Source organism: Salmo salar, chromosome ssa02 (genome assembly GCF_905237065.1).
Source record: "Salmo salar chromosome ssa02, Ssal_v3.1, whole genome shotgun sequence".
Taxonomy (NCBI): domain Eukaryota; kingdom Metazoa; phylum Chordata; class Actinopteri; order Salmoniformes; family Salmonidae; genus Salmo; species Salmo salar.
In genome coordinates this window covers 75,994,162-76,018,947 of record NC_059443.1, presented here as the reverse complement: position 1 = coordinate 76,018,947, position 24,786 = coordinate 75,994,162, and the positions used below count along the sequence as shown (strand labels likewise).

Below are 24,786 nucleotides of genomic sequence, written 5' to 3'. Positions count from 1 at the left end.
GCTACAATTAATCATATATCAGACAGAAAATATCACCCTAGGGTGAGGTTTCTTTGTTTTCACCTTGTCAAAGTTCCTCTGCTTCTTGTCGAGGTTGGCGGCCAATGCGTTGGCTCTCTCAACGTCAATCATGAGGTCCTCCACCTCTCCCTGCAGCCTCTGTTTGGTCTTCTCCAGGGAGGCGCACTTGGAGTTGGTCGCCTCAATGGTCTCCTCGGCCTCCTGCAGACGCTGGGCCAGCTTCTTCCTGTTGGACAACAAAGGGAGGTTTAATGAGCTGAAACAAATGTTACAATACATGTTGATGTAACATTTTCTCAGAGCCCCCTACCAACCTCACCATCAATACCCTATATTTTAGTTTTTGCTGATCCGTACGACTCACTTGGCCTCCTCCAGCTCCTCTGTGCGCTGGATAGCATCAGTTTCATACTTAGTCCTCCACTGAGCCACCTCACTGTTGGCCTTGGACATGCCGCGTTGCAGCTCTGCCTTGGCCTCCTGCTCCTCCTCAAACTGCTCCCTCAGGAGGTCACAGTCATGGCGGGCAGACTGGACACCGTGGGCCAATGCGTTTTTAGCCTGTGAGAGAGAAATACAAAGAGAGATTGGAGAGAGTCAAACAAATTATAGTAGAACTCTCTGAGGATGGTGTCATCACCATGTTTATGAAGATATGTCTTTAAACCAGAGTTCTCCAACTGGTGGGGTGCGATTTTTATTTGGCCCCTCAAGTTTTCTGAATAAAATAATATTTTGGCGTGGGGGACCATAAAAGACTGTAAAAACACCTACAAATCTGCTCCAAGTGATTTTAATTTTGGAAATCTGTTCCAAAGTATTCCCATGCACAACAGACAGATATATCTCATCAGAGGCGTCATGCTCATAGGGGGCACATGTCCCCTCAGATTTGTCCTACTGTTGTTTCTCTGTAATATTACTAGCTATCTTGCAATTTTATGAAGTTGGCTTTAGTCAGCCCGATACTGTAGGTTCCCAAAATCCCAACCTCATAACCTGCTACCAAGAAGGCATTTTAGGCTATCAATCAAGGTAGAGTGGCTAGCTAGTCTAACTATCTTAGCTGACATGCCTGCTAGAAAGGCTGGTAGACTTAAGAAAAGCAAGCAATAACTAAATGTACTGAATAAGACTCAAAGTCCTTTCAATCTTTTACCCAGATTTTAGCAGAGATAAAGAGAAGCATATTTAATTTCTTTAAACAAAATAACCACCAGTCAGGAAGACACAGACAGCTGAAGAGGTATGCTTAGATATGTCGAAAAACAGAAATGGTTTTTACAATGAATTAAGTATAACGATTATGGCTATAGATTGCAGGAAAAAGCTGTGTCAGGTGTTTGAAAAATGCTAAAATCTCCAACCTCAGGACCACCCCCCCAGCCACCCTCATGTACTTTGTGACCCACCAGATTTTTGTTTTAGGTGCATGACATCACTGTATGTGATCGCATGCAAATGTAAGCAAGGTTTGAAATGATAATGTTTTAGTCAAATATTATATCTGTTTGTGCTTCTTGCATTCAATTGGCAGTCTACAAATTATATGCAATTATGTCCTGACCGTCCGCTCAAGAAAATAATCATCACGCGGCTGAATCTAGTTGAAGATCCCTGCACTAAACTCTGGGGTCGGTGGAGTCCATTTTGGGTCACTTACCTTGACCTCTTCCTCAATCAGCCTTTTCAGCTCCTCCACCTGCTGAGTGAAGGCCTGTTTTCCTCTGGTCAGCTGAGACACCAGGGCTTCCTTCTCCTCCAGCTGGCGGCCAAACTCACCTGCAGGGATAGAGGGACATCTTGTTAATGAGGTCTCTGTTTTCTAAGATTGAAAATGTATTTTAATGTATCATAGGGCAATGTTGTTTGGTGGTGAATAGTACAATAGAAACTATGTGGACCAGTGGAGGCTCCTCAGAAGAGGAAGGGTAGGACCATCCTCCTTGGTGAAATTTAGATAAAATAAAATTGTGAAACATTAAAAAAGTTATATAAAACTATACAAAATATATTCACGTCACCAAAAAATTGATTAAAACACAATGTTATGCAATGAAGGTCTACAGTAGCCTCAACAGCACTCTCTAGGGTAGCACCATGGTGTAGCCATGTTTCCATTCAACAGCTAGTTTCCATCCTCCTCGGGTACATTGACTTCAATACAAAACCAAGGAGGCTCATGGTTCTCACCCCCTTCCAGAGACTTACACAGTAATAATGACGACGTACTGCAACCTGTCATAGCTCTTGCAGCATGAACTGAGATGTTGTCCACTCAATCAAAGGACTAGCGAATGACGATTTTTATCGCCTGATCACAGACAGCTGATGTGTTTTGCACTGAAGTCCAGAAGGGAAAAGGTGAGACGAGGAGAGCACGTAGATGCGAGAAGGAATTATAGAATGAGCAAAATGATCATGCTGTTTGTATGTGGCTTCTATGAAAGTGAACTGTGTTTGCGTGTGATCAGGGTAGTATTCATTCCACCGATTCTGTTGAAAACCTTTGTTAAACGGAAGCAAATGGAACAAAATGAGGATAAACGTACCTGAATTTGTCCAATAGAAACTCTTGTTTGCAACTGTTGGACTAATGATTACAACCTAGATTAGCTATATGCAGGCAAGAGTGTGCAAGGCAGTATAGAATGTGTCACGGTCTCTCATCTCGATCACTCAAATTTTTCTCCCGACCTGTGCACATACATTGTAAACTGTCATTCATAGGCTAGGTTGTAGCAACCTCATGATAGGTCTAGGGAACATTTGAGTATCATGTAGTATTCTAAACCTATCGATGTTACATTGAGCTGGGTGAATCGAATATGAAAGAGTCATCCAATATTCTGTAATAGAAATAAGGCCAAGCTCCTAAAATAAAAAAAGAATCTTAAACATCACCGACCGGCACTAATGTGGACTATGGACATAAATCCCCAAAACATGTTATTGTGTTCTACTGAAGTAAAGCATTAGTTTGTTGTTCATTGCTGATGGTACCATTTTCTGTCAGGAGTCTGGCCCTCTGTCCGCTGATGTCGTTGACCTGCCGAACATTCTCATCATTCTTAGTCTTGAGCTCACTCAGCTGGTCCTCAAGAGTACGGCACATCTTCTCCAGATTGCCCTGTTAGTGAAACATGTTCCATCATTACTTTATATATGTGACTCCTGTCAACTTCAGTTCACTTGAATGGTAATGTAGTTGACCCTCCTCGACACTGCTTGACCAAATCATCACTACTCACCTTAGCCTTGGCGACGGCCTCCATGTTGCTAGAGAGGTCATCAATCTCCATCTTGTATTCGCTCTTCTCCTTCTCCAGCTTCTGCTTGACGCGCTGCAGGTTGTCGATCTGCTCCCCGAGCTCAGCCACACTGTCGGCCTGCTTCTTGCGCAGAGCGGCGGCTGTGGCCTCATGCTGCAGGGTGGATTCTTCAAGATCACGACGCAGTTTCTGGAATTCAGCCTCACGCTTCTTGTTCATCTCAATCTGAGCAGCAGTGGCTCCTCCGGCCTCCTCCAGCCTCTCGCTGATCTCCTCAAGTTCCCTGGAGAGATCAGCCCTCTGCTTCTCAACCTTAGCCCTGGCAGCACGCTCAGCCTCAATTTCCTCCTCCAACTCCTCAATACGGGCCTAGAACAGGGGACAGGAGCAGGGGGATGAACACTACAATACAATTGAACCTCCCAAAATAATAATAGTATGTGTACTTTGCATAAATGTGTTTAATACAAAGACAATTAATATATTCAGTAGACAGTGTCCAATTTAGGAACCGAACTACCATTTTGAAGCACCGTCTTTACAATGGTAAGAAGCACTAGCAAGAAGCACCATCTTCCAACCTATTCAGCCATCAGAAGCCACCGGGAAAAATTGTGTGCTACCTGAATAATGTTTTTCAAGTCTTTGCTTTTCTGTTCTGGAGCTTTGTACTTGGGTGAGTCTGGAGCTTAGATCCCTAGATCCTGTACTGTACCTGGAGTTCCTTGATCTTCTTCTGCAGCTGAGCTCCCAGAGACTGCTCATCCTCAATCTTGCTGAGGAGCTGAGTTGTCTCAAAGTCCTTCCTAAGAAAAACAAATATGCCGACAGCAGAGTTAGTTTTGGTTCGATAGTGTAAAGGGAGAGTATTATACCATTCACATTGCTTTTAAAGGGATACTTCAGCATTTTGGCAATGAAGCCCTGTATCTACTTCCCCAGAGTCAGATGAACTTGTGGATACCATTTTTATGTCTCTGCATCCAGTGTGAAGGAAGTTAGAAGTAGTTTTGCAAGCCAATGCTTACTAGCATGCTAGCAGTTACCATAGACTTCCGGTCATTGCGCTAACAGTTAGCAACTTCAAACTGCATGCAGAGACATAAAAATGCCATTCACGAGTTCATCTGGCTCTGGGGAAGTAGATAAAGGGCTTCCAAAATCCTGAAGTCTCCCTTTAAGAATCACATGAATATGCTGATTCACAATTACAATAATTAGCCAACAACAACAATTAAAGCAGATAATACTGTAGTAATTTGTTTGTGTTTACTTCTTGATTTTCTCATCAGCTTGCTGCTTGTCATTCTCCAGGTCCATTATGGATTCCTGGGCCAGTTTCAGATCTCCCTCCAGCTTTCTCTTGGCTCTCTCAAGATCCATACGGAGCTTCTTCTCTTGCTCCAGCGAACCTTCAAGCTAGAAGATAAAAAAAGTATATTCTTCAAATCTAAACAACTGAAGATAATATCACCTTACATACTATCATGGCCAAAATGTCCAACTCCACTCACGTCGTCCACTTGCTGTTCTAGCTTGGTCTTGGCCTTGGTCAGAGTGTTGGCTTTGTCCTCCTCTGCCTGCAGGTCATCCAGTGTCTGCTGGTGGGCCTCTTGGAGGGCTTTCTTCTCCTTGGTCAGCTTTGCAACACTCTCATCCATAGACGCCATCTCCTCTGTCAGGTTTTTAACCTGTAAATGGCCACAACATAATTATACTTCACCATAAACGGGAGATTTAGTTTATTATATATTGCATTTATTTCAATTAGATTAGAACTGCATCAACAATTACTGTACTATAGATTCAACACTAGATCAGTGTTCACCATGCCAGTGTACTGCACGGAAGTCATAAATGAGGGGGAGCAGAACATACCCACAATACAACTTGAATTGCATTTCTGTTAAGCTATGTTTTGAGTTGATTATTGTTTGGATTATTGTTTGGTTAGACTGTCTATGGTAAGACACAAGACCTTGTTTTCAGTGGCGTGCTTCTCCTTCTCCACTTTGGCCAGGGTGAGCTCCAGGTCATCAATGTCCTTCTTCAGCTCAGAGCACTCATCCTCCAGCTTCCTCTTCTTGGCAGTCAACTCAGCATTGATCTCCTCCTCATCCTCCAGCCTCTCGGTTGTCTCTTTGAGTTTGGCTTCCTGCTGGATCTTGCTCTTGATGAGCCCCTCACACCTTTCCTCAGCATCGTTCAGACTCTCTCCTTCCTGGTTTCAGAACAGGAGAAAATATCAGCTGCCTAACTTTGTGTATGAAAATACAGACTTCATTTAGTCAATATGTCGGACCAAATCATGAAATATATAAATAACATGGGCAATGACAGTGTGCGTGTGTGTGTATGTTTTTGTGCGTGTAAATGTGCCCTTATGTAGGTCGTTGCTGACTCACAGATGTGACTTGGAGCGCCAGGTCATTCTTCTCTTGCGTCAGGGCCACCAACTTCTCCTCCATTTGCTTCTTTGTGGACAGAGCCTTGGCCAGGTCTGCTGTCATCTTCTCATAGTTCTCCTTCATGTTGGCCAGCTCCTTCTCAGTCTCAGCGCTCTGCAGCAGGGGCTTGATCTTGAAGTACAACTTCATCCATGGCCAGGTTTTCACATTCATGAATGAGCGGATGTTGTACTGGATGGCGTAAATTGATTCTCTGGTCGACAGAAAGGATGGAGTGGCATGGTGAGTGACATCCCACTGGGCACAGACGTCAGTTCAACATCTAGTTTTGATTTACATTTGGTTGAGTTGTCAACTAACGTGAATTCAACGTGAAATCGAAGTCGGAGTCGAAGAACAACAAATCCTCTGCCCCTTTTGTATACAGCTGAGGAATCGGTGTAGGGAAATGTAACCCATCTTAAACTCATAGACAGCTCTCTAGATGCAAGGACTGACAGGTCATGCATGCTAAGCTCAACAAGTATTTGATATTTTTTAAAAATGAATGGGTTCATATCACAAATTTAAATGACAGTTGAACAGCCAAATCCCAAACTGCAGCTATAAAGCTAGAATCCTTAGTTGCTACATCTATTTCTGGACTAAATGAATTAACCCAAAAGCTTTAGTAGACCATTATAAGATGTACTTTCTCATTCTGAACAACTCACAGCATATACAGTATGTAATCATAATGCATTAGATACAGCTGGGTGACAGAAAGCTTTGCCAAAATGACTACTATTCCTCACCTCCTCTCCATCATCTTGCTAAACTCTCTCCTCATGAGGAATCCACGGCTGAGAGCCTGGACCATGCCGACCAGAGTGGCCAGCTTCTCGTCTCTCATCTCCTCCAGGACACCCAGCAGACCGGCTTTGAAGAACACCTGAGGCACAGGTTAACATGGTCAATGGAACCACAGATGGTGACAGATAGAAAGGGTTGAATCAAAAGAGGGGAACAACACCACTAGATTGATTTAAACAACATTAACTTTGCTGCAATGGTTACAAACAAACCATGGGATAGGTTGTTTCTAAGTTGTTAGTTATTGTACTGTTGTACAGTGCCTTCAGAAAGTATTCACAGCCCTCAAATTTGTCCAGCTTGAATTTAAAATTGATTACTTTGAGATTTTGTGTCACTGGCCTACACACAATAGCCCATAATGACAAAGTGGAATTATATTTTTAGACACATTTTTCAAATTCATTAATTTGAAATTAAAAGCTGAAATGTCTTCAGTCAATAAGTATCCAACCACTTTGTTATGGCAAGCCTAAATAAGTTCAGGAGTAAAAATGTGCTTAACAAGTCTCATAATAAGTTGCATGAACTCACTCTGTGTGCAATAATAGTGTTTAACATGATTTTTGAATGACTACCTCATCTCTGTACCCCACACATACAATTATCTGTTAGGTCCCTCAGTCGAGCAGTGAATTTCAGACACAGATTCAACCACAAAGACCAGGGAGGTTTTTCCTATGACTCGCAAAGAAAAGCACCTAATGGTAGATGTGTGAAAAAAAGACATTGAGTAACCCTTTGAGCAGGGTGAAGTTATTGATCACATTTTGGATGATGTATCAATACACGCAGTCACTACTAAGATATAGGCATCCTTCCTAACTCACTTGCCAGAGAAGAAGGAAACCTCTCAGGGATTTCACCATGAGGCGAATGGTGACTTTAAAACAGAATTTAACGGCTGTGACAGGAGAAACTGAGGATGGAGTAACAAAATTGTAGTTACTCCACAACAGTAACATAAATGACAGAGTGAAAAAAATGGAAGCCTGTACAGATTAAAAATATTCAAAAACATGCATCCTGTTTGCAATAAGGCACAAAAGTAAAACTGCAAAAGAATGTGGCAAAGAAATGTACTTTAAGTCCTGAATACAGCGCGTTATGGCAAATACAACACAACACTGAGAACCACTCTTCATTTTTCCAAGCATGGTGGTTACTGCATCATGTTGTAGCTATGCTTGTCATTGACAAAAACGAGGGAGTTTTTTACGATAAAAAGAAACTGAGTAGAGCTAAGCACAGGCAAAAACCCTAAAGGAAAACCTGGTTCAGCCTGCTTTACAACAGACACTGGGAGACAAATTCTCCTTTCAGCAGGACAATAAACCAAAGCAGAAGGCCAAATATACACTGGAGTTGTTACCAAGACGACACTGAATGTTTCTGAGTGGCCAAGTTCCAGTTTTGACTTAAATCGGCATGAAAATCTATGGCAAGAATTGAAAATGGCTACATTGAATGTTTCTGAGTGGCCAAGTTACAGTTTTGACTTAAATCGGCATGAAAATCTATGGCAAGAATTGAGTATGGCTGAAAACAGACACATCATCTAGCAATGATCAACAACCAGCTTCACAGAGCTTGAAGAATTGTTTAAAGAATAATGGTCAAATATTGTACAATCCAGGTGTGGAAAGCTCTTAAAGACTTACCCAGAAAGGTTCACAGCTGTAATCGCTGCCAAAAGGAAGTCTAACATGTGTTGGCTCAGAGCGTTGAATAATCAAGATATATTAGTGTTTTATTTTTCATAATTGTTTTTTACAAATGTTCAAATTTTTCTTCCACAATGATATTAAAATATTTTGTGTAGCTCATTGACAATAAATCCCAATTAAATCCATTTAAATCCCAACTTTTCACACATTTTTTTTGAAAAAGTAAAGGGGTGTGAATACTTTCTTAAGGCACTGTTGATAAATAATGTACAGAGATCCAGATAACTGCAGCCATACCACTCTAACACCATGCACATGATAATGAGTTTAGTTTCTCTTCCAAACTTGTAATGAATGACTTTGAAGATTTTTTTTTACATTAGTTAAATGAAGAAAAAGCATTAAAATGATGGGTAGACCAATTAAAGAGATTTTAAATGATCATAGTAGTTGTGTTTTGTCATCTTTTCCTGTGGGTATTTGACTGACCTTGGTGTGTCCAAACTTGTAATCCTCGTGATTCACATCAATGGATCCAAGCAGCTTCTCAGAAGCCTTCTTGTTGTCCATGAACTGGCCCTCAGGGATGACGCTGGCATTCAGTACTTTGTACCTAAATGAGAAGACAGTTTTAAAGTATGTCAAGTTGAATTAAGTTGGATATATTACATAAAAGGTAAGACTATTCTGATGCTGGGAAAACAATTGGAACAGATCTTTCTGTGATTGTGCGTCTGTGCAGTTGTTTGTGTGCCTGTACCTCTGCTTGAAGTCAGCATAGATGATTCTGCTGGGGAAGCCCTTTCTGCAGATCCTGATACCCTCCAGTACGCCATTACACCTGAGCTGGTGGATGACCAGGAAGTTCTCCATCAGACCTGGTAAAACAAACCAAGTCTCTTTTAATACTCATAAACAGGTTAAAGATTGGGATTGTTAAAGTCACTGATACTGTATTGATAAGATCACCTTTTACATAATTAACTCAATATTTCTTTTACCTGGAGTCTTTGACTCATTGGGGATCAGGCAGCGCACAAAGTGAGGATGAGTGCTCCTCAAATTGGTCATCAGCTTTTGTAAGTTCTCCTGTAAGGGGATAACAAACCATTTTCACAGAAATCATTTATGATAATCAATGCAACTTTTGAAAGACTGAATATGCAGATTTCAAAAGCTCACCCTGAACTGGGAGGACACAGTCTGCATGGAACCACCCTTCTTCTTGCCTCCTTTCTTGGCTTTATCTGTTTAAATGGGGAAAAGTTAAAGATAACTACAAAAGTACATTTCCTAGAGGGGGTGGAATAAATAGAATTATAATAAGAGTATGGAAGAAATCTAGAGTGGTCTTGTCTTCAGCAAACAGGCTAACTATAAACCAGATAATCGCTGGTTAACTTCACACTTATCTAGAGGCAAATGCTGCCAATGAGATTGTGTAGAATAACACCTATTGTATGAGTAAATTAACCCAGTAATGAAACGTGATACATTGAAAGACTTTAAAGAAAATTGTCACTAGTGCTTAATTAAATCATTTGACGTGATGCTAGTCTTACCCTCAGGTGGTGCAGCAGGATACAGGGCAGCCAAAATTTTGACTCCTGACTTCCCGTACAGTTGACAAACTGAGTCGTTCAGGGGGTCCTTGTTCTTCTCCAGCCACCCAGTGATGTTGTAGTCCACAGTACCGGCGTAATGCACCAGGGAGAAGTGGGCCTCTGCCTTGCCTTTGGCAGGCTTGGGCTTCTCAAACGCCTTTGTTTTGCCAAGATGCTGGGAGTACAGCTTGTCCTTGAAGGTAGTGTCTGAAGACTTGGGGAACATGCACTCCTCTTCAAGGATGGAGAAGATGCCCAATGGCTTCACAAAAAGAGATGTATATCAAATTAGTGATATTTACACTTAGATCACATTCATTCCTTTAGTAAACATGCTATTATAGGATTATATTCATTTAGAGGCACATAATAGGAAACATATTGAGATCTCAACAGTCAGATACATTTTACAACTGATAATATCTCAAACAGAGCTACCTAATGGTCCATTACAATCTTCACAGACAGCTTACCTTCTCAATAAGCTCAATGCAGGCAGCCAAGTCCATGCCGAAGTCAATGAAGGCCCAGACGATTCCCTCCTTCTTGTACTCCTCTTGCTCCAGGACGAACATGGTGTGGTTGAAAAACTGTTGCAGTTTCTCATTGGTGAAGTTGATGCACAGCTGCTCCATGCTGTTGTACTGTTGATGGAGTTTTAAAAGGGATCATTTCATCATACAAGGCTGTAATCCATCTCAATCACAACTAATTGTCTTGTTCTGGCCTCATACTCACATCAAAGATCTCAAACCCGGCAATGTCAAGCACACCGATATAGAACTGCCTTGGATTCTTGGTGTCCAACATCTCATTGATACGGATGACCATCCACAAGAACATCCTCTCATAGATGGACTTGGCCAGAGCACTGACTGAGTTATTAACCTGCAATGATTATACCTCAAATTAATACATGAGATATTGACCATGTCCAGTGATAAGGTGATGATAAATTTGGGAAAACAACAACACTACTCAAATAAAGCAATGCACTCTCCCCAAAATTATTCCGGTCCACAGATAATGGTAAATGCTTTGTTTGGCTTTGTTTGGCCTTACCTGAGGCACAGTCTGTCCCTTGGTCACATACTCATTGCCGACCTTCACTCTGGGGTAGCACATAGCCTTCAACATCTCAGCTGAGTTCAGGCCAAGCAGGTAGCCAATTTTATCAGCCACTGAAGAGAGAACCAACAACAACAGATTCAGCACACAAGATCACTTGTTTCTGATGTTAAACTGGCAAAATAGTTTGTCCAACTTCTTTGTAGATTAGGTTTTGATTCACCCACATCCATCATTTCAAATCATTTGTGGAGGTTGTACTTTATCTCCTGCCTGATTTTCATGTGGCATTGTCTGTCTTAGGGTTTCTGTTTCTATGTATGGGACTGGGAATGGGACTAATACTTTACATATTGTATATGTTTTTAGAGTGGGCTCACCCTCTGTGCTGTCTGGCTCGGCCTGCTCCTCACGTTGCTTCTGCTTGAATTTCAAGTTGCCATGGTGCAATACAGCTCCTGTCAGCTTGTAGATGCCAATCTTCTCATCGTTAGTGAAGCCCAGGATTGTAATGGCATCCTGGCATTAAAGATGAAGTACAACAGTGATGAACTGAACAGTAGTTTTGGTCTGTTACACTACAGTTCTGTGCTGCTTACTGCAGAACAAATGGAATGGATAGATTTGACTCCTGGCCAACACATTAGTAGATGGCAACACAAAATCTGTTTTACACAGTTCCACAGGGCACTTAGTGGAGCTCTCTTGTGGATGTCTTAAATGTATGTGCCTCAAGGTGAAGTGTGAAGGCATGAAGAGTTCCTTGAGGCACATGTCTAACTAACACAAGGCATTTAGAATCAAACAGAAAATACATGAAAATTCCCAGCTGCCACCAAGTTGGATTTTCACAGTACATTCAGTGTGTATGGTGGTCCTATCAATTCTATATCTATAGTTTGGTTAACCCTTTGTTTGACTCACATCTGTGGCATCCAGCTCTTCCTTGTCGTCGATGCTGGCCACAGCGATCTGACCCTGGCTGCACATGGGGAAGTCGTAGGGGTTGGTGGTGATGAGTGCCATTTCTGTGGAAAATGGACAACAGCTTGTCAATTAAATCTCTTAGAATTCTGCTGTCCTACCTTTACAGTATCTCTCCCTCCTTTACTCAATAGATTGTCTCAATGATACATGTTGTATATAATAAATAGCATCAAAAGAGGAGACTGAGACTTGTGGACTAGTGCATCACAGTGCATTACTTTACAGATATTTCCCAAAGACCTGACCTGTGTCTAGATGCCTTGTTACCTTGGATGTAATCATTGTAATAGCATTAATAGTGTGGGCTATGACATTTTTTTAAATAAGTTCCACAGATGGGAGTGGGAATATTTCCCCTGAAACTCTACTTTGTCGTACCAACTATGTCAGGTTTGTGGCCTGTCATCATCTGGAAGAAGATGTGGTAGCCTCTCTCATCGGGAAGCTGGAAGGACACTCTGGACTTCTCCAGCAGGTCTGAGGGTGAGGGTGAGGGTGAGAGTGTGAGTGAGGGTGAGAGAGGGAGAGAGAGAGAGAGAGAGAGATTATAATATTAGATAACATTTGTCTATATGATCTCCAAAAAACAACTGTGTGAATTTAGGAAAGCATTGAGAAACAATCAATACCAACTCACAGGTCTCAATGTCAGCTTTAGCCAGTTTACCACCTTGGAAGTGAATCCTGATGAATTTACCCTATAGTAGAGCATGGGGGTTAGAAATAGGTAAACAAAATAAATCTAAACTTTTACTTTGATAGACCCCTTTAAATGTTACAGTTTGTTGGACATCTATTGATATGACAATAGGGAATTACTGAATTACATTTTTTCAATTTAAGGTAACTTCCACAATATGCCCTTCATACTTACAAAGCGAGACGAGTTGTCGTTCCTCACTGTCTTGGCATTACCATAAGCCTCCAGCAGAGGGTTAGCTGCAATGATCTGATCCTCAAGAGACCCCTGATTGAGATAAACACAAGGTGCTCAGAAACTGGTAAAACACATTTTTCTTGATTGATCACATTTCTTGAAACATGATTCAACCAAACTGAAATAAAAAGGCAATCATAAGAACAACCTACCTGCATTTTGCTGGGGTCTACTTCCTTCTTCTTCTCTCCAGCAGACACTGCAATGGTGGCGAAGTACTGGATGACACGCTTGGTGTTGACAGTCTTTCCTGCACCGGATTCTCCTCTGGTTTATATGACAGAGAAAGAGGGGGTTTAGTTACGTTTGAGTGTTAGATTGGCTTTCACTAAGAAATAGCATAGATAAATATACTGTTAACCTGTGTTCTGACATGTCTTTAACAAATACTCCTTCTCATCGACTTGTTATTACACATAGCCTAATGCTCTAATCTAGTCATAATGTCATGTATTTCATCACACCAACTGACCAAACTTATTACAATAGAAACACTTTCTCAAGTGACATTTTAGTAAACAACTTACGTAATCAGGACAGACTGGTTCTCCTTATCTGGAACCAGAAAACATATTGCTTATCATACTCAAGCAACATTATGGGGACATTATTTCATTCATAGCATCATGAATTTAATATCTTATATTATTTTATTATTTTATATATTTTAATATATTTTAATATCCATCCATCTATCCATTCAACCAACCATCCATCCATCCAATCAACCATCCATCCAATCATCCATCCATCATCCAATCATCCGTCCATCCATTCATCCATCCAACCATCCATCCATTTATCCATCCATCCATCCATGACAGCTCGTACCAATCAGCATGAACTGAAAGGCGTTGTCAGAGACGGAGAAGATATGGGGTGGAGCCTCCACCCTCTTCTTCCCTCTGTAGGCGTTGACAACCTCTGTGTCGTACACTGGGAGCCATTTGTAGGGGTTCACCGTGGCACAGAAGAGCCCAGAGTAGGTCTGGATGAATAATTAAATTAGGGGATTAACAAAATCAGATTTATGTGAGGATGTGGGTGTACTTTGGAAAACTGATGTGGGTCTACTGTATTGATATGTTTTGGTTTCTACCATTCATTTATGTGTAGTACTGTATGTGTGTATTTATTAAGTTCGTGTGTGTGTGTGTGTGTGTTTGTATGTGCAGGTTTCTTACATAGATCATCCATGCTGCATAACGCTCTTTGAGGTTATACAACACAGAGGCTTCATTCAGGTAGGTCATCATGGCCATGTCCTCAATCTTGTCGTACTTAGGGGGGTTCATCTCGTAGATGTCTGCATCTTTGAACTCTTTTCCTTCCTGAAACAGTCAGACATATAGAGTACACGCAGATCAAACTGGACAGGACTGAATGCTTTTTGTTCATTTAAATACAAGTTGAATCTTTAAAAAAATTAATATCCTCATTTAATCCAACTACTTTGTTATCACCCACTGACAAATATCTGGTGATTCTTGACTAGTCAATATCAAAAAATCCTTGCCATTTTTAAGTAGCTGCGTTAAAGATGATGTGTTTGAGGTTATATTCTGCTTACAAAAAAGAAGAAATGCTTCATAATATATATTTTGTTAAATATTTTATATTGCAATGTTTTTGATAATTTCAATGATTTTTCAAGAAATTGAGTAATTGCACAAACTTGAATACTTTTCAGATCAGCCTTACCTCCTTAGTGCCGTCAGGTTTCGTGACTGTCACAGTACACTTCCCATCGGCCCTGGCAGTGACTAAACCCTTAAGGTACAGCTCCACCTTGTCTGCCACATAGCAGGCGTTCTTTGAATCAAAGGGTGCGGCTTGTGCCTCCATCCGCTCCTTCTCAGACTTACGAAGGTATATGGCAGCTTTGCCGTAGATTTGCATCTCCGCGTCCGTACTCATGGTGACGGATCACTAGGAAAGAGATGAAACAAGAAACATGATTGACTCTGTGGTGCTTCCTCCCCAGTCAACAGAGTTAGGTGAGTGGTATCTCTCTCAGAATATTCTCATCACTTTTATGTGAAGAGTCAAACCATGTCTCACCTTCTTTTTCCCCTCCTACAAATGAATGTGTGCTTCTTAGAGGACCCTGTGAAACATAAGGTGATGTGTAAATACACAAGTCTAAAGCAGTGGAAGCTGCTGAGGGGAGGGCGGCTCATAATAATGGCAGGAGCGTAGCAAATGGAATGGCATCAAACACCTGGAAACCATGTGTTTTATGTATTTGATACCATTCCACCTTTTCCTCTCCAGTCACTACCATGAGCCCATCCTCCCCAATTACGGTACCACCATCCTCCTGTGGTCCAAAGCCTCATCATTTTGTCCTCGAAGGGCTAGAAAGCATTTGTCTCAATCATTACAGCCATGTCCAATTCAACTTTTATACCTTTATTTAACTAGGCAAGTCAGTTAAGAACAAATACTTATTTTACAATGACAGCCTATCCAATCCCTCCCCTAACCCGGGCAACGCTGGGCCAGTTGTGTGCCGCCCTATGGGACTCCCGATCACAGCCTGTTGTGATACAGCCCGGAATCGAACCAGGGCCTGCAGTGACGCCTCTAGCACTGAGATGCGGTGACTTAGACCAGGTCGCAGTTGCAAATGAGAACTTGTTCTCAACTAGCCTACCTGGTTAAATTAAGGTGAAAGCAAGACTGCTGTGCCACTCAGGAGCTGAGGTGCCACTGGTAACTTTCACTTTCCTAATGACAACACACTTTACTACAATTTTTTATTTGATTAAAATGAATTCCACTGAAAACCCAGTTACATTCTAGACCCCTCAATTTACAAACAAATGAAAATTAGAGATTTAAAGTAAAACATTTAAAGTAAAAAACAAATGTTACATTTGATTGCATATTGTCAAATCTTACAAGAGACATGCAGAAGTCACTTCAAACAGTGCAGTTAGCTACTGCCTCAGATGCTGAGTGCAAAGATGAGACAAATGTAAAAATATAAGGAGGTGTAGAGGTCTTACCACAGAGGAAGAAGGTATCTGACTTATGGATGTTGGGGCCTCAGCCTCCTTATATCTGGTTGGAAGTGCTAACCAAGCAAAAGTTAATTATGGACCACTCTGGGAAAGGAAATGAATTGTAGGAGAGACCTACCCCCAGACCTGTGTTTCTGTCTCTCACTAGCACCTCCCACTTGCAGGAGCACCACACTTCCATTACATTACTTTTTAATGTCGTAATTGTCTGAATTGAATTTCACTGAATTTACTTCAGCAAGATTTCATTACTAATTGTTCTAACAATATCAAAAGTTTGATTTATCAAATTGATTTCAATGTTACTACCACTGAACCTCATATACTGTAATGGACTGAGTCCATGTTTCCCCACTACCACTAAAATAGTTTTCATTAAATCTAATCTGACCTTATTTAGTTCCATTTTAGTGGCATTAATCCTCATCAACAACTTTATATATATATATGTTCACCTGTTATTTATATTATTTAGCTTGTAAACACATCTGTACTGTCTCCTCACCTCATGCTTGTAATGAGGTTGGCTGTTATCCCGTGCTTTGCTTAGTTTGATGTATCACCCTGGTGGAACCATATTAAATGAATATTTAAAAGATAGAATGGAACTATTTCAATTTCAGTTCATAAAACTTTAAAATTGAATGTGTCGTTTTTATCTACAGTATGATATATTGAAGATGCTGGAGGCTTGTTCTATTTGTCTCACATTTCAGTTGGTTAACACTTATGACTAACATAACACCAGTACAGTATTTCAATAATCTTATCCACTCATATTGCTGACAGCGAATGAACTGCCTCAAACTTTAATTACACTCTGAAGTTAACCGCTTAGCAGCTGAGAAATGTATTGTGAAGAACAGTTATGACTGTCTGTCAGGTAGAACAGGGAAGCATGTCAGCTCTATTCAATACATCTCTATCAGCAATGTTCAGAACATTTGAACTCCCTAAATACACCCTGTTTGTTCAGGTTCAGTGTCCACCCAGCACATCAGTACAAGAAGCCCCATATCTGCTGGATACACTAGTTGAGCAGGGTGACCATCTGGAAGGATCCCATCAAGGCCTTTTCATTTCTTGGACTGCGCTCTCATCTTCACTTCAGTCAAGGTTTATTGTTTGACATATCTGCCAACACCGCCAAATTCTGGCACAGATGCCACTGTTATTAGACAAGATATTTACTTGACGTGTTTGTAGGTTGAGAGAACATTAGCACCATGCAGACTAAACGTTTATGTCATTAAGTTATTTTTATGTGCAAAAATGGAATACGTACACCTGCAGGGCCGGCTCCAAGCATAAGTGACCAATGCGGTCAATAGGGGGCCCCAGGGGTTGCTAGGGGGATTCAGTCAGGGTCTCAACTTACTGTTAAGAGTTACAATAGTGTAATAAGGTGCAAGTTATAAATGTGATTGTGCATCAGCAGTTTTTCTCTTGTTATGTCAGTTACTGACAATCACTCAACTATACATGTCAGATAACATTTTTTTGATTGGTAAGTTAGTCTAGCCAGCTATCTAAACTTGTAGTAATCATGGCCAAATACCGACCTGGCATGTGGGGCATGTGCCGAGGACCCCTGAACTCCAGGGGGGCCCCTATTGATTTTGTTAATCAATCTCACTCAGATATCATTAACATGGAATAAATCATGGCAAAATGTGTAGAATTGCAAGAAATTGGCTTAAAAGAGCAAAATAAATTCTCTGCCCCATGGCAAAATGTGTCGAACTGGTAGCCTAGTGGACAGGGCATTGGACCAGTAGCTGGATCGAAAGGTAGCTGGATCGAATCCCTCAGCTGACAAGGTAAAACTCAGTTGTTCTGCCCCTGAACAAGGAAGTTAACCCACTGTTCCCCAGTAGGCTGTCATTGTAAATAAGAATTTGTTCTTAACTGACTTGCCGAGTTAAATAAAGGTAAAAAATTCTCTCCACCTAAGTAAAAATTAATAGAATTTAAGGAAATTAGCTTAAAAGAGAAAAAAATTATCTCTGCCCCATGTCTAACAGTAATCTGTGCCGCAAAGGTCATGTTGTCAACAAGGCAACGTGATTCATAGTTCAGAAACATACAACGTCTCTTTTCCATAAGATATGTTTGAATTTTCAAACTAGTTTTCATTGGGAAGGAAGATAAAGCCTTTTTATCAAAAGTAATCACTTTTGTATGTAAAAAGACAGAATCGTACTCATCACTCCACGTTCTTAATTAATTCATTTTTGTTTTGAGACGACTTCGCTGTCGGACTAATGGTGAACCTGGGTCACGCCCTGGAGGCAGCCTGGTTCCAAAACGAATGCAATAGACACTAACCCCTTTGACCCGGGGCATGCAGTGGACATTAATAGAACTCCCTCACTGGTATTTTGACCAACCTTTTTAAGAGCTGATCTGATTGGTCAAAATACCAATGATTGAAAAAAAGTTCAGACTTGGGCTGCCTGTCTAAATGCAACCTAACATACTGAATCTGGTTTCAAATAATTAAGGGCTAAATTTAGATTATGATAATTTGATTCAGCTGAACCCACTGTGTTAGTGCTGGGGTGGAATAAAAGCCTGCACACCATGAGGATGGGCTGTCCAGAACAGGAGTTGAAGGCCCCTGATATACTGTTATTAACTGCCAGACATTATTAAGCAGTTGAGCAAACTATCATCATAAAATTCATTGTACATATTTGACGTATTTTGGCATTGCCTTGGGACGATAGCAACTCTTGATCCAATCAATTTTAAAGGTGCTTTAAACGACTCAGTCTGTGCTCACAAAGTAGTTTTATCACCACAGACAGGAGTTTGCCTGAGACACCCCAGTGCCTTGGCTCACGTCAGTATTTTATTTACATGATTCAATACATTCAAATGTCACAGCCAGTAAAAATCTAAATCTGGATATGAGAGGCGGGGTCATGCTGTGTCATGGATCCACATGACAACCAAGAATGGCTAATTAAGGTTTTATTTTCCAGGTCACATATCTCGCTGTAAATATAGTATGGTGTCAGCAATGTGAGGACCTTATGGTCGACTAATAAGGTCAAAATAATGTGCTGGCCTGTATCACATCTCTGTGGTCCACCGTATAGGTATGAGGTCTTCACCTTTCAGGATAGAGTGTGAAGTCAATGGAGGGCTAATTGTAATATCTACAAGGATCTAATACATTTACACGGATAAACACTTTGTAGTCCAAATTATTACTCCCTGTCAGTGACCTCCAACAATGGCCATGATCCAAAACTGGGTTTCAGAAATGCATGCAGCCTGAGGTAATTTAGGATTGCTCTATGACCCTTCGTCAAAGAGACGGTATCTTCTGAACTGTTCTTGAAACTCCAATTTACCAAAGCCACAGATAATGTACAGGGGCAACAGATAATGTTCTAGCCCAATATGGACATGTTCAGAAATGGTTGTGTCAGAAATAATCCCAGCTTCCACAGCAATATATCTAAGGTAATTTGGCATTGCTTTATTGCTTCATCAGCAGAGCTGCTTCCATTTGAGCCGTGCACCAGAGGATATGACCATATATGATGTAGATTGTAGGAAGACACAGTCAGGTCCATAACAGAGAACATAAATAAAACTGGGAATCCCACAACCTGCCTTCAGCTGCAGCTGTTGGAACACAAGCGTCTCTGGGGGAGCAGGGGACTCATTCTAGCCAAGCCTTTTGAAGGGTCAGGACAAGTGACAGTGACAGACCAATCCACTATATCAGGTATCCCCAAACTGGGGTACACGTACCACAAGGGGTACGCACAATGTCGTTGGGGGTACGCCAAATTAAAACATGATTCACATCAAACATTACTTTTTTAAATCTTTTTTTTTGGTTTTTTGTAATCTTCACATTTTCAAACAGTCCATTTATATTTTCCAACGGGGCTATACATTTGGGTGAGGTTTTTTTCTCGTCTGAGTAGCCTCGTTACACTGGCAAAAATAAAATTTGACCCTCTAGTGTTCAGCAAAATAACAGCACAATGTCAAATACAGGTGGCCTAGTCAAATAATTAACATAATTAACGAATAATTAACATCCAATCACATTAACCATTACTCTCTCGCGGGAATTCCACTAACGGTCCGTATGTAGCCAAAAGTATGCCCTTTTTTTCCATTTTCGTCAAAAATGACATTCCCAAATCTTACTGCCTGTAGCTCAGGCCCTGAAGCAAGGATATGCATATTCTTGATACCATTTGAAAGGAAACACTTTGAAGTTTGTGGAAGTGTTAAATTAAGGTAGGAGAATTTAACTTCTCTAGGGCCAGTGGGACGATTTCGTCCCACCTACGTAACAGCCAGTGGAATCCCGTGGCGCGTTATTCAAATACCTTAGAAATGCTATTACTTCAATTTCTCAACATATGACTATTTTACACCATTTTAAAGACAAGACTCTCGATAATCTAACCACACTGTCCGATTTCAAAAAGGCTTTACAACGAAAGCAAAACATTAGATTATGTCAGCAGAGTACCCAGCCAGAAATAATCAGACACCCATTTTTCAAGCTAGCATATAATGTCACATAAACCCAAATCACAGCTAAATGCAGCACTAACCTTTGATGATCTTCATCAGATGACAATCTTAGGACATTATGTTATACAATACATGCATGTTTTGTTCAATCAAGTACATATTTATATCAAAAACCAGCTTTTTACATTAGCATGTGACGTTCAGAACTAGCATACCCCCCGCAAACTTCCGGTGAATTTACTAAATTACTCACGATAAACGTTCACAAAAAACATAACAATTATTTTAAGAATTTTAAGAATTATAGATACAGAACTCCTCTATGCACTCGCCATTTTTCTCGTAAAAAAGCGATAATATTCCGACCGGGAAATCGTGTTTTAGTACAAAGAGAGAGAAAATAAAAACATGGTGTCGCCCCGTGCACGCGCCTCAGTCTGATGGTCCTCTGATAGAGCACTTACCAAAGGCGCTAATGTGTTTCAGCCTGGGGCTGGAATTACATCATTCAGCTTTTTCCCGGGTTCTGAGAACCTATGGGAGCCGTAGGAAGTGTCACGTTACAGCAAAGATCCTAAGTTTTCAATAAACAGAGCCAAGAAGCCCAAGGAATGGTCAGAGAGGGTACTTCCTGTACAGAATCTTCTCAGGTTTTTGCCTGCCATATGAGTTCTGTTATACTCACAGACACCATTCAAACAGTTTTAGAAACTTTAGGGTGTTTCCTATCCAAAGCCAATAATTATATGCATATTCTAGTTTCTGGGCAGTAGTAATAACCAGATTAAATCGGGTACGTTTTTTATCCGGCCGTGTAAAGACTGCCCCCTAGCCCTAACAGGATAACACATTAGCTCTGGAAAAAGATAATACAAAGAAAAAACATTTTTTATTTTAGTTTTTTATTTCCTTTTATGTACCATCATCTTTGAAATATAAGCGAAAGGCCATAAAATATTATTCCAGCCCAGGCGCAATTTAGATTTTGGCCACTAGATTGCAGCAGTGTATGTGCAAAGTTTTAGACTGACCCAATGAACCATTGCATTTCTGTAAAGAAAATTGTATCAGGTCTGCCCAAATGTGCCTAATTGGTTTATTAATACATTTTCAAGTTCATAACTATGCACTCTCCTCAAACAATAGCATGGTATTATTTCACTGTAATAGCTACTGTAAATTGGACAGCGCAGTTAGATTAACAAGAATTTAAGCTTTGCCCATATCAGATATGTCTATGTCCTGGGAAATGTTCTTGTTACTTACAACATCATGCTAATCACATTAGCGCACGTTAGCTCAACCGTACCGCGGGGGGGACACCAATCCTGTAGAGCAGGTATTCCAAAACTGGGGTACGCGTACACCAAATAAAAATGTGATTCAAATTTAAAATATATGTGTATATTTATATTTTCCAACGGGGCTATACATTTGGGTGAGGTTTTTTTCTCACCTGAGTAGCCTTGTTTCACTGACAAAAATAAAATTCAACCAACTAGTGTTCAGCGAAATAACAACACAATGTCAAATACATGTAGCCTAGTCAAATAATGAATTAAGTTCCAATCACATTAACCGTTACTCTCTAGCGGGAATTCCACTAACGGTCCGATATGTAGCCTAAAGTAGCTGCTGCTCATGTTGGTATCTGTACTGACGGCGCAAAGGCCATGACAGGGAGACATAGTGGAGTGGTAATGGGTGTGTATGCAGTTGCACTCGACGCCACTTGGGTACACTGCAGCATCCACCGAGAGGCTCTTGCTGCCAAGGGAATGTCTGACAGCTTGAAAGACGTTTTGGACACTACAGTGAAAATTGTTAACTTTGGTAAAGCAAGGCCCCTGAACTCGAGTATTTTCTGCATTATGCAATGGTATGGGCAGCGACCATGTAACACTTTTACAACATACCGAAGTTCGCTGGTTATTAAGGGAAAAAGTATCAACACGTTTTTTTTTAATTGAGAGACTAGCTTTAAGTTTTCTTTTCTGATCATTTTCACTTGTCTGACCGCTTGCATGATGACGAGTTTCTCACACGACTGGCCTATCTGGGTGATGTTATTTCTCACCTGAATGATCTAAATCAAGGACTACAAGGACTCTCCACAACTAGATTTAATGTGCGGGACAAAATTGAGGCTATCACTAAGAAGTTGGAGATCTTCTCTGTCTGCATTAACAAGGACAACAGACATGTCTTTCCATCATTGTATGATTTTGTGTGTGCAAATGAACTAAATCTTAAGGACAATGTCAAATGTGATATAGCGATTACGCAGGTATTCTCCCGAAACGGATGACACAAACAACTGGATTCGTTATCCCTTTCATGCCCTGCCTCCAGTCCACTTAACAATATCTGAACAAGAGAGCCTCATCGAAATTGCAGCAGGCGGTTCTGTGAAAATTATATTTAATCAGAAGCCACCATTGGGCTGCGCTCGGAGTTTCCTGCCTTAGCAAATCGCGCTGTTAAGACAATGATGCCCTTTGCAACCATGTATCTATGTGAGAGTGGACACTCGGCCCTCACTAGCATGAAAATTAAATAGAACCCAACATTTCAGAGTTATGTGCATCTTTTCAATCACACCCTTCTTAATAACCTGTGTTGAGTTAGTCACAATTGTCAATGAACAAATAAGGTTTTATATGTAAGATGGTTAAATAAAGAGCACAATTATTGATTATTGTTAGATTATTATTTGTGCCCTTGTCCTATATGATCTCTTTGTCACTTCCCACGAGCCGGGTTGTGACAAAAACTCACACTCATTCTTATGTTTAATAAATGTATTGTATAGTGTGTGTGTGGCAGGCTTACAATGATGGCAAAAACATCATTTGAGAGTGCGCTGACCCTGGTGCTAGAAGGGGTACACAGCTGGAGGTTGAATGTTTGAAGGGGTACGGGACTATATAAAGTTTGGGAACCATTGCTGTAGAGGAAGGCATTGTTCAATGCTCAATGTCAAATTCAAAACTTTCTAGCATCACATCTAAGGTAATATGACAACAATTTGAATTACACTTAGCAAATCAACTTGGACAGAGGGACACAACAGTTGTGGCAAAATTGCTAAAGGACAACAAAGTCAAGGTATTGGATTGGCCATCACAAAGCCCTGACCTCAACCCTATAGAAAATTTGTGGGCAGATCTGAAAAAGCATGTGCGAGCAAGGAGGCCTACAAACCTGACTCAGTTACACCAGCTCTGTCAGGAGGAATGGGCCAAAATTCACTCAACTTATTGTGGGTAGCTTGTGGAAGGCTACCAGAATGTTTGACCCTAAGTTAAACCATTTAAAGGCAATGCTACAAAATACTCATTGAGTGTATGTAAACTTCTGACCCACTGGGAATGTGATGAAAGAAATAAAATCTGAAATAAATCATTCTCTCTACTATTATTCTGACATTTCACATTCTTAAAATAAAGTGGTGATCCTAACTGACCTAAGACAGGGAATCTTTGCTAGGATTAAATGTCAGGAATTGTGAAAAACTGAGTTTAAATGTACTTGACTAAGGTGTATGTAAACTTCCGACTTCAACTGTATGTAATAGCTAGCTAGTACTTGCAACAGTATATTATATTAGTGGTTTTAACCGGTTCAGGGAAGAGAACCAAAAACCGGAAAATAACGTAATTTTCGGAGGAACAGAAAGAGAGCAATGTATTTTGCCTGTTGATGTGTATTACCTGCTTTATAATGTGTATTACTGTGTTCATAATGTGTATTACCGTGTTTATAATGTTTGTTACTGTGTTTGTGTATTACCGTGTTTATAATGTGTATTTCTGTGGTTGTAATGTGTATTACCGTAATTCCACCACTAGAGGGCTAATCATTACGGAAGTGTATATATGCCTAAAAATCTATTTGTAATCCAAATTGGAAAATTTGGCGCATAATATCAGTTAAATACAGAAATATACTCTCACATAATTGTTTCAGATGCGCAATTAACATTTTTTTTTTACAAAGTCTTTCGAGTGATTAATGTGCGCATAATCTGTGACAAAATCAAAATGCAAAAATCTGTTCCCCTTTCAATTGCTACCACGGTTATGCATGTGCTTCTCGTATTTTTATTTATTTTAGAAGCATTTCAATTTGGGCCAGTCCATGTAAGCCAATTTCTGCAAGTGTAAAGGGTTAAAACTATCATTCTGATGTTTTGGATGGTCAGTCCTTACATCCATAGCTCAGTCTATGAATTTGAGTGTTTACATTTCTCCAGCCTCATCTCTCAGCTGTTTACCAAAAAAAGTGACCCCTTTGTTGTTGTTGGAAACCCAGATTGCTTGTTTAATTAAAGTACAATATTGTTATGATATGAAAAAACTGTTTTGCTGAGTAAGTCCACAGTCATGAAAAAGCTGTTTGCTGAGTAATAAGTCCACAGTCACAAAGGAAG

At 40.5% G+C, this 24,786-nt stretch overlaps 1 protein-coding gene across 3 annotated transcripts in view; it reads right to left on the bottom strand.

Annotated features, from left to right (window-relative positions):
* Positions 1 to 15,937, bottom strand: part of LOC106564162 (myosin heavy chain, fast skeletal muscle) — a 530,774-nt gene extending 514,837 nt beyond the window's left edge. For all 3 annotated transcript variants that reach the window (XM_045710181.1, XM_045710184.1, XM_045710177.1), the window contains exons 1-31: positions 15,828 to 15,937; positions 14,878 to 14,923; positions 14,518 to 14,745; positions 14,001 to 14,147; positions 13,648 to 13,804; positions 13,344 to 13,371; positions 12,969 to 13,083; positions 12,754 to 12,846; positions 12,517 to 12,577; positions 12,258 to 12,356; positions 11,817 to 11,920; positions 11,273 to 11,411; positions 10,887 to 11,005; positions 10,563 to 10,712; positions 10,298 to 10,468; positions 9,783 to 10,086; positions 9,403 to 9,467; positions 9,222 to 9,309; positions 8,981 to 9,098; positions 8,710 to 8,833; positions 6,496 to 6,632; positions 5,699 to 5,954; positions 5,272 to 5,514; positions 4,808 to 4,984; positions 4,567 to 4,712; positions 4,009 to 4,099; positions 3,273 to 3,662; positions 3,025 to 3,151; positions 1,685 to 1,803; positions 386 to 582; positions 64 to 247 (exon numbers count right to left, since the gene is read on the bottom strand). In XM_045710181.1, the coding sequence (XP_045566137.1) occupies positions 64 to 247; positions 386 to 582; positions 1,685 to 1,803; positions 3,025 to 3,151; positions 3,273 to 3,662; positions 4,009 to 4,099; positions 4,567 to 4,712; positions 4,808 to 4,984; positions 5,272 to 5,514; positions 5,699 to 5,954; positions 6,496 to 6,632; positions 8,710 to 8,833; positions 8,981 to 9,098; positions 9,222 to 9,309; positions 9,403 to 9,467; positions 9,783 to 10,086; positions 10,298 to 10,468; positions 10,563 to 10,712; positions 10,887 to 11,005; positions 11,273 to 11,411; positions 11,817 to 11,920; positions 12,258 to 12,356; positions 12,517 to 12,577; positions 12,754 to 12,846; positions 12,969 to 13,083; positions 13,344 to 13,371; positions 13,648 to 13,804; positions 14,001 to 14,147; positions 14,518 to 14,733 (4,365 nt within the window). In that variant the 5' untranslated portion in view covers positions 14,734 to 14,745; positions 14,878 to 14,923; positions 15,828 to 15,937. The remainder of the gene's footprint in view (positions 1 to 63; positions 248 to 385; positions 583 to 1,684; positions 1,804 to 3,024; positions 3,152 to 3,272; positions 3,663 to 4,008; positions 4,100 to 4,566; positions 4,713 to 4,807; positions 4,985 to 5,271; positions 5,515 to 5,698; positions 5,955 to 6,495; positions 6,633 to 8,709; positions 8,834 to 8,980; positions 9,099 to 9,221; positions 9,310 to 9,402; positions 9,468 to 9,782; positions 10,087 to 10,297; positions 10,469 to 10,562; positions 10,713 to 10,886; positions 11,006 to 11,272; positions 11,412 to 11,816; positions 11,921 to 12,257; positions 12,357 to 12,516; positions 12,578 to 12,753; positions 12,847 to 12,968; positions 13,084 to 13,343; positions 13,372 to 13,647; positions 13,805 to 14,000; positions 14,148 to 14,517; positions 14,746 to 14,877; positions 14,924 to 15,827) is intronic.
* Positions 15,938 to 24,786: the final 8,849 nt, after the last annotated feature.